Source organism: Talpa occidentalis, unplaced genomic scaffold, assembly GCF_014898055.3.
Source record: "Talpa occidentalis isolate TD23 unplaced genomic scaffold, MPIMG_talOcc4v2.1 talOcc4.16, whole genome shotgun sequence".
NCBI classification, from domain to species: Eukaryota; Metazoa; Chordata; class Mammalia; order Eulipotyphla; family Talpidae; genus Talpa; species Talpa occidentalis.
The window spans coordinates 66,582,927-66,593,175 of NW_023601653.1; the positions used below are offsets into that span (position 1 = coordinate 66,582,927).

At 35.8% G+C, this 10,249-nt stretch overlaps 1 protein-coding gene across 1 annotated transcript; it reads right to left on the minus strand.

Annotated features, from left to right (window-relative positions):
* Positions 1–317: 317 nt before the first annotated feature.
* On the minus strand, positions 318–4,365 carry LOC119247016 (natural killer cells antigen CD94-like). Its single transcript, XM_037513242.2, has 5 exons — positions 4,320–4,365; positions 4,122–4,184; positions 2,399–2,550; positions 1,508–1,611; positions 318–438 (listed from the first exon to the last, which is right to left on the minus strand). The coding sequence occupies exons 1-5, from the start codon at positions 4,348–4,350 to the stop codon at positions 318–320; spliced, it is 471 nt and encodes a 156-aa protein (XP_037369139.2). The 5' UTR covers positions 4,351–4,365.
* Between the last annotated feature and the right edge of the window lie 5,884 nt (positions 4,366–10,249).

Here is a 10,249-nt window from a genome sequence, read left to right on the forward strand (position 1 = left end):
TTTGACGCAAATATTTTTTTATTTAAATTTCTGCAGAGAAAATATACAAAATGATATTCATAAGAAATATTTAACTCAAGGTTGAACATGTGTTTATTAAAATATCCATTACAATTTTATCTTGATGCTTTATAATTTCAAGTATAAGTACACATATTCATCAGTTATTAATATTTTCAAATATATGAAAATTATATGTTCAAACACAGCTAGAAACATTTTACAGATTCTAGAAATACATAACTGTAACAGTTCAAGTAGTAAAATTACCATTCTTAAGATGAACCATCATAGCCCACTTCTGCCCGAAGAAACACCTAAATAAGTTGTTGCTGACAGATATACATGTTTTTTGATGTGCAAGGTTCATCCCAAATACCATTGGCTCTTCCGTATACTACGCAGGTCATTGGGTTGGCAGTTTGAGAGTTTGGCAGTCTGTAATGAAAAATAAAATGTTAACATATGGGAAAAAGAAATAAGAATATTCAGGGATGAAACCTTTAGTATATGATAGACTTTTTCAAAGTATTCGAATGATTCATTACAGATTGAGTCAGTATATTTTCTAGTCAATAACCACAGTTTTGATGATTATAGAATGCAACATTATGAAACAGGGCTATTGTCTCAATAAGCAATAACACAGAGATCAGGGTTGGTTTGTTTTTTATTTTGATATTGCTTTAATGGATCTGATATACACTCTACTTCAACTTTGCTTAAAGATGTTTTGACTAAGCTAGCCTAGAAAACAAATCAGGGAATACATGTTGAAAGTCCCATGTTTATGAATAAAGATGAGATTAAAAAATTATAAATACACAGAAAATTAGTCTAGAAATTGTAATCAAAATTGGGGGTTGGAGCTGGGAATACTGGATTCCAGAAAAATAAAGAAAATGACTGTGTTTTCTCTGCATGACTCCTGTGAATGTAATTTCTGTGTAAACACACACAGAGCATAGGGGAAAAAATCCATGCATCACAAGCTCTATTATGGCCACAAGCACACAAACTTCATATCACTTGAGCATAACATATTTTCTATTTGCAGCTAAAATTTTTATTCTCTTAAATCTATTTTTTCTATATTCTCATGGCCTAGGAAGACTGTCTTGGCCACATTCAGTGGTGAGATAAACATATACTCATACAGAACAGAAAAACCCAAGATTGGCAGAAACTTGTAGAACCTGGGCCTCCCCGGTGGCGCAGCGGTTGAGCACTGGATTGCAAAGCTGCCTGCAGCTTCTAAAGCCCCAGTTCGATCCCTGGCCACTGGCAAGGGTCCCACATGGTGCACAGACCTCTCTTGACTCGCCCACTGCTCCCCTCAGCAGTGTATTTAGTCAGTGTATTTAGCCTGTTTCGTTCCCTGCTCTGGCTCTGGTGAATTCTCTCACCCTCCGCGCTTCTGCCTGTACCCAGTGCTTGTATAAATAAATGAATGAATGAATGAATGAATGAATGAATGAATAAATCTTTAAAAAAAAAAGAAACTTACAGATCCTGAGAGACCACAGAGCCATCCTCCCACACCCAGGCACTGTGTTCTGCACTGTAGGTGACTCCAATCCAGTAGAAGTATTTACTGAGCTTCATAAAGTGCTGCTTAGAAACAGAAACAAATTGACCTAATTAAATGTACTGTGGGATAATATATCAATACATATTTTTAAAGTTAATGTTCAGCATCAGATTCACCCTCTCAATCACACAAACTGAAATTACTTTTAACATTTGGTTTAGGAGGTGGTGACAGGTCGCCTCCATCCTCATCTGAGGCCCATCTACTTATGGAAAAAACCCAAAAGCTCATGTCTAGACAGAATGAAAAAATTATTATACACATGGTAATATATTATCTATTATATTTTGAAGGAAGTTAGAATTTTCGTGGAACACTTCCTTCACAGTAGGCCAACATTCAAACTGATTCTGTATCAGTGTCTAAGAGGAAGAATTTTGTGGATATAAACTTCTCAACCTATATTTAACTTCTTAGGAATTGGATAATTGTTATGATAATACATTTCATACTAAAATGATGACAAAATATACAGAATTACAGAATCAACTATAAAATCAAAGGGATAAAAGTTACTGGTTTTACTTGATATCTTAATAAAACACACTTATATCGCCTTCGAATTCTTTCTAAAATGTTTTTTGTATTTTATATGACATTTGTCTTGAATGTAATTCAATAACTCACATCTTTGACAATTTTTGTAAGTTTTATGATTGTTTAAAGTGAAAGGATATTAGTAAGTCATTAGTTCAAAAATTCTCTCTCCATTTACTATCTGATTAAAGACTGGAATCATTCAGTTTACTTAGGTAGTACATTTTCCTAGATCAAAAAATGTATAGGAAATAAGAATTAAATACATGCCAATTCATCTTTATTGTGCATCTGAAGTAGAGTGGAATTCCTTGAAGCACAAAAATCCCTACTTTCTTTCCAAGTTTTTAATTCACTGGAAATGAAGTAACAGTTGCATTGATAGCCGACCCATCTTTCTTGGCAAGAACTATATCTAGAATCTAAGAGAAAAGTAAACCATAACTGTTGACATTGGATATTGTTTTTCAGTGCTCTTTACTCATTCAAAAATTATTTTTCATTTTATTTCTACAAATTATTTGAAACTCTATCTGGGCATAAAACTGGATGGTCTAGAGGCAGTTACAGTGTTCTGTTTAATCTATTTTCCTTTCTAAATCTAGGAATAACTGGATCTAGGAATAAGTGAGATCCAAGAGAACTTTAAATGAGAGATATATTTAATCACATTCCCTGAATCATATAGTATCAATAGATGGTACATTGGGAGAATTCTGATATATAGGGTACATAATTCATTTTCTAAAGGAACATTTGAAAAAAATAGCTTAAAATAGCACTTTGAGAAATCACTATCCTCAGTAACAAAAGTCATGACACCTGGTAAGCAAGCAAATCTTTGCCAAATGAATGATGTTGCAGGTGTAGAATAGAATGTGGTTAACTGGGATGTGGGGTGGGGGGAATGAGGAGATGATGAAGAAAGGTTATAAACTTAAACTCTGAGGATCTAATGCACAGCATTGTAGTTGTAGTTAGCAGTACTCTATTATATACTCACTTTTGCAAAAACAACAAAAAAAATAGATCTAATTTTTCTTGCCATGGAGGTGTTAGCTAATACTATGGTGCCACCATATTGCACTGTGTAGCTTTATCAAATCAACACATTACATGCCTTAACTGTGCACAATGATATGTGTCATTTCTAATCCAACAGAACTAGAAAAATATCTAAGGAATAAAATGAAGTGAAAAATGATCACAAAAGATACTAAGACAACTTAGAAAACATTTAGATGAAATACATTAAAAATTGGGCTTTGACTTATTTTACTGAGCAAAAAGAAAAATACCGGATGGTCTCACTCATAGCAGGAATTCAGAAAACCTAAATAAGGGACCGGGAAAAAGACTAATTATAATAATAAAGAAAAAATCAAAATCAACAAGCAACTATAAACCAGAGACACACTATGGGGGAGGGGGGAAGAGAGGAGAGAATATAAGGGGGGGGTGGGAATTGTATGGGGAATATAACCAAAATGAAAATGCATATATTGTGCAAAAATGAATAATGATGTAAGAATTATATAAAATAAAATATATTAATAAAAAATAGTGGGCTTTGAGCTGACTTTCACTGATAAGTAGGGCTTAGAACTACTGAAATCTGTGTACTACATTCTCAGTCATGGAAGATGCAAAAAGCAAAGGTAAAGACATAAATTCATGGGTTATGAGCAAACACAGTTAGGAAATTAGAATTAGTTGGGAACTAATTTTTTATTACTTAAATGTGAATGCTCATGTAGGAAAAGCTAAGTTATTTCAGGTTAATATTTTCCTTATTTAAATATATAAATAATGCATATTCAAATAATTTAATAATTCTTACAATGGAAGACAATGAAATGAGACTATCCTGCAATTAGTATATCAACTTGCATAACTAGATCACAATATTCCATCATTATTCCTTGTGAGAAAAACAGGAACCTGCATATTTCATCCTCTACTCACCCGAAGGTTTACAAAGTATGGAACCTACCTTCCTGGGATTTGAGGGTGGCTCCTGGAGAGAGTGTTGTTTCAATATCTAGTTTATGAAATGCCATCAGAAATGATTAGAAATTATTAGATACAAGTTTGTGAAACAATAAAATATTCCATATTAGTAAATGAAAGCTTCAGTAAATTATTTCATCGATGCTCTGAACTTTATACAAACTTGACTAGAAAAACTTACAGTTTTTCAACACAATTCCCAAAGTAGCCATCAGCGAAAGGCATGTTACTCCTAAGATCCCAGAAATCCACCTCCATGAAGTGGTCTGAAAAGCTGTAGAAAAAGAGAGGTAGGGTAATGACTTCAAGGAAAGACACGGGAACACAAGTTCTTAAAGGCAGAAACTAGCACAGGAGAATCCAAAAAAATGTTTTCGGTTTGGAAAAATGAAGACAATCCATGGAAAACTCCAAATAATGGCAAAATCTATCCTTTTGTGACATTATCCATACTTTTTCTTCTTTCCCAAATGCATGTCATTGACATGGATTTAATATTTATTTTTTGGAAATTTAGATATCTGGAGTAGAAGTGATGAGGTGCAAATTTCTGGTTTGTTCTTTATACCAGATTTATTTTTATTTTATAAATAAAAATCACAAGAGATATAATTCCCATTAGGCAGATGGGAAAACTGGATCCATTAATAATGTTATGACTCAAAGTATCAAAGCTAGTAGCATCTAACTCAGAAAAGAAATGTGTTTACCTTGTTTCAGAGTCTTTCATTCAGGTAACATATACTATCTTTATAAAAAAGTACCTAGGACTGTGCCTTTCTAATCTCAGGGCATTCCCTGCCTGGAGTGATGTCAGCTGCTCATAACTCTGTGGAGGTCGTATGGGGAGAAAAGACAGAGGACACCCTGGACTTGAGATGATAATATCGTCCCCAAAAAATTACTTGAGACACCCTGGGACCAGCATTTATTTTGCATATTTTAAACAATTATATAAAAACAGCAACTATGTATTGGGCACTGCATTTCTTTCTTCCCAAAATTTACTTTCTATCACACATTTCCCCTCAAAAAAATTTAGAAGATTCTGCATTAACATCAGCACACACACACCTAAAAGTGTTGGCATTAAAAGTCTAGTGTGTCAAATGTGAACAGGGTAGCATTTGGATGTCACAACAGAAATGGTAAATTTTATAAACTTGTAAACATTTCCATTAATATTCGATATTCCCTACTTATTTTTATGCTCAGATTGTGCTGTTCATTTAACCTGGTGAATCAGTCACATAAATATTGCATTCTATCCCTGTCAAATCCATCCTTAAAAATTGTTGGAAAAGCTTCACAAAATAATTTCTATATGACAGAATGAAGAATCATGAAAATAAAATTAAGTGGAAAATACTGACATGTGATATATCTAAAAATCTCACTATTTTCCCAATCCTGCCCTGAAATTAGCAATACCCATGACATACGCCTTCTAGTTGTTTTTATTGTTTAATTGTATGGCTCTGGCTGCACATACCTGCCATGAGGACAGATGTTCCAGGTAGATGCAAGGAAGTCTCCCAGAGTGCTTGTTCCAGAAGATCCTGGTGGGGTCATAGAGTGAGCTGGAGGCTTAGCAATGTTGAGTTTGTGTTAAGAAAATATCTAAAAGAAAAAGAGAAAAATCTGTTTTTAAACATTGTTCGTGGTCACCATTTTACTGGTGAGATTGGATGGACAGTGTGAACCAGAAGCGGCAAAATCACAAGTTTCTAATTTGTTCCGGGACCACAATACAGGAAGTGCTCACTGTACCTGCGCAGCGCCTCCCTTTGTCTTTGGTAAAAGATCAGAGCAAGTTGGGTTGTTTTGTTTTGTTTTGTTTTTTTTAAACAATTGAACAGCAAATTATCAAAATTTTAAAAATTATTTGGGACACAGTTGGAACAGGGCAAACCTAAGTGTGGGGACTCAGGGTAATAAAATTCCACACATAAAATATCCCTACATTAATATTAAATATTTTTTATTTGCATTGCATGAAACACTGATTAAAGCACTTAGTGTAATTTAGATCATTTATTTCTGAAACTGCAGTAATGTTGAAGATACAAAATTAAAATCATTTGCCAGTGAGAAACTTCAGGCATGATAGAGCTAAGCGGCTTCAAAAGGCTTGTATTTGAAAGCAGACAGTATTTCTCCACAGACACATGCAATATATTTTAAATTAAGCATCTCTCTGTATTTTTGTATTGTGTGGATTTTCATTTTCTTTACACAGAGTGGTGGGTATTTCCCTGTCTCAGTCTGTTTGTGTTTCGCATCTCCTTAACTCAGCTCGGGTAGGCAGGGATCAAAAAGGTAGAAGCAAACATCCCATTACTGTTGCAAGTACACACTCTCACACACACGTACTCTGGCACAGCCTCGGCTAGCCTGAGCCCACACTCAGTGTGTCCTTCATATTAACCTTCAATCTTTCCCTCAATACTGGTTGTTCAAAGGCCTTCTCTTCAGAACTTTGAACTAGACCACAGCAGCTCCCTTGTTCTTATTTGTATTAGAATTTTTACTATTACTTTTACTGTGTTATATCATTAAGGCAATATGCTCATAACTCCATTTATACAGTTTTGTCCTCAGAAAAGTATCTAGTAATGGGAATTTGCATGTGGGGCAGGTCTGGAATAAGAGACCAGAGCAAATACCTGGATCATGATTAGCTATCGGGAAACACAATCTTCCATTATCCCCATTTAGAAGTTGACTTCCAAATAAGATTTTGCTGTGTACATTGTAATTTTGAATATTAAAGTATGATCAAAATATTATGGTAATTTTAATATTACCATAGATGAAACACTACATTAAAATGGGCTTTTTCTACAAAAATAAATAAGACAACATAATCTGGGATAGTGATTTGCTTTCCAGATTCCTTCAAGTTAAATATTCTCCCAAGATTTTCATTTACCCGTGCCCCACCCTGAACTACTATTGTACCCAAAGAAAGAGATATCTGTTGTGACTTCTTCCCCTCCCCCCGCAAGATCTACTGAAAACTTTGCTTCCCTCACACCAATAAACCTCAGCACTTGATATATTAGTATCCCAGATCCCTTTCTTTTCTCTATGCAGGTAGAGTTTGGAGGAGCATGTTTGAAAAAAGAAATGTGTGAAGTCTAAGAAAAAACTCCCATGATGAGAAAATGGAGCTTAAGCTCACAGGGTAGAGAAAAAGATGGTGAAGATAGGCATGAGAGCAAGAGAGGCAGGCCTGGGGGCTACTGAGAGGAAGGTATTGGGACCAGAGGGGCCGCCTTGGTGACACTCACCTGTCACATCCCCTCATCAGCACCTGAGTCATGTGGGGCTGAGGAACACCTAACAGGAGCTCACCCTGCACCCTGTGGGCAGTGCCAGGCACTCCCTGTTCCCAAGGGATGTTCAAGTTATTCTTCTGTTCATCATTGGAGATAATTTCCCTTTAAAGTGATAGCATCTATCCCACCAAACAGATAAGATACCCATTTTTTTTGTCCCATCAATAATCCTTATAATCCAGAAGGTAAGCTTATGAGTAATAGTAATAAATTGATTAATAAACATAATATGATGAGGTGGGAAAGAATATTCCTGAACCTTGGATTACTGAGACAAGGAAGTCCAAGACACATCCTGGACTAGAAAATGATGAAACATCTCTCTATATTTTTATAGCAAGAAAAGATAAAAGTAGAAAAAGCAGGTAGAATCAGTACTGTTACAGTGTAGGGAGAGGGGCACTCCAGACCCCGCAAACCTGCCTGCTCTAAACGGGTTCTGCCATCCTCCACATCAACACAAAACATATGACACTTTAATGGGAAGGAACTTTAATACAATTAGGAAACAATACACAAAAGACAAAGAATATAGTTTCTAAATCAAGCACCCAAAATTACCCGTCCCCTCGTGGGTAAAAGTCCATCCAAATGGGATTGGCCAGAGCAAGGACCCAAAGCCTGCCACAAATCTAAAGATCTTCCAGTGGGGACCCACAGAAAAGGATCAGAAACAAGCAGACAAGTCTGGGGGGGAAAGAACAAAATCAACATCAAGACAAAAACCGTCATTGTCACCTCCCCACGGGTCTCTCACCCAAATCTGTTTCAACCAGTCCACGACCAAAAGGCAAGCACAGTTTCTTCACCTATCTCTCCACTCCATGTGCCTCCTTCAGGTCTCCTTCTGGCTCTTCATCCTGTTTTCTTCCTTCTTCAGTCTCCTCTGCAGCTTCTTCTCTCTGCTCAGCTCCTCCCTCCCTTGGGTGGGTCAGGAAACTGGGAACCTCCCCCTTTCCTGGGGACCACCCTATTACAGTACCACTTGCTGAAGGACCAAAGTGAGAGCAAAAAGAAAAAGAATTACTGATTTTACTACCAAGCTCTTCTGCACTATAAATTTTTATTGAATATGCAAGTTTGCTTTGGCCAAAAATAGACTTTTAGCCAAAAACCATAAATCTCCAAGAAGAATAACTCATATAATACACTTAAATATTTTGAAAGATGGTATTTTGTAAACTGTACCTATCTTCATATAAATTTATTGCTCTTAATTCTCACCTTATTAAAGAATGAATTGCATTGGTTTGATACATATGTTCCCAACAGCTTACCTTAAAAAAGAAATGAAGTTTTCTTTTCTCCACATTGGCTCATGTGTGCTGAAATGGAGACATCAAATCACATGCAGCTCATCATAATTTTAGTGCTTGTTATATACAATTAGGATCAAAATGATAATGCCATTCCAAGTTTTCTAAAATACATCACTAACATCACCATAAAACTGAGCTTATAACATCACAGTGACATTTAGGAAAATGTTTTCTGGATTGATCCAAAAAATAAGAATAGGAGCTTCCTTTGGTGAACAGCAAGATCATCTAACAGGAAAAGAAAAACTGCTAAGCTTAGTCACCCTGGCATCAGTCATCTCATGCAGGGAAAATCTGGAATCAGTCGCTGTGTGTTCCATGAATTCAAAGAGATTCAAATTAAATTTGATAAAATCAGGGTGTTTTATTAATCAGGATGTTTAAAAAAAAATCTTGATAATTATATTTCAAGCAGAGGCATAAATTTTATCAACAATAATCTATTTGATTTAAAATTTATATAATACTCATTATAATGAGATAAAATAAATACTGATACAATTCACTATCTTGCAAATTTAGAGAAATGAGTGTGAGTTATTAAAATGTAAGAGGTTCCATTTTTGTCAAACAGACTTGAATTCTCCCTAAGAAAACAATTAAGGGGATGTTTCTTACAAACATAATAACTTTGTTATTCTAAATTTCTCCTTTCCCTACACTGTGATGATGATGAAAGTGATGATAATGAAAGAGAAAAAGAAATTGTGTGTGTGAAAAATGGACACAAAGCACTTAAATGCTTTGAACTGAATCCGGTAAACAGGATGAAAGGAGTAATTATTATTCTTTTTTTTTTTTTTTTGTCTCGCACTTCACATCCTGAGTTTGACCTTGTGCAATTCTATGAAATGTGAATGATCAAAGCCAGATCTAATGTAAAACTCTAAAATAAAAAAGCAAAAAGCACCCACAAGAACTCTCCAACACATAACAAATTACAGAAGAAGCAGCTCAGCACCTCCACAACCAGGCGCTGAGAGAGTGTCTGGCCCAGTCACTAGTTGGAACGGGGTTCCTAAAGCCCTGCTGGAAATAGAGTCAATCATATAAAATGAATCCCAACCCTGCGGCCCAGAGACACAAAGATACAAGTATCCATTTTGGCTTATGTATTTCTGGGTATCTTATATATATTTTTTTTAATAATTTAATTTAATTAATTTACGTTGCATAGAAAAACTGGACTGTAGGCCAGGGGTGTGGGGGTGGTGAGGGGATTCACCAGAGACAGAGCGGAGAGCAGAACAGGCAAATCTACTGAAATACACTGCTGAGGAGAGCAGCGGGTGAGACAGGAGAGGTCTGCTGTGCCATATGTGGGTTGGTTAGATCCCTGGCCAGGGATAGGACTGATGCCTTTGCGCTTGTAGCATGCTGAAACTTAACCCCCAGCCATCAGGGAGGCCCATCTTATATTCTGAATAAAGTAAGGGCCCCCAGATGTAGTC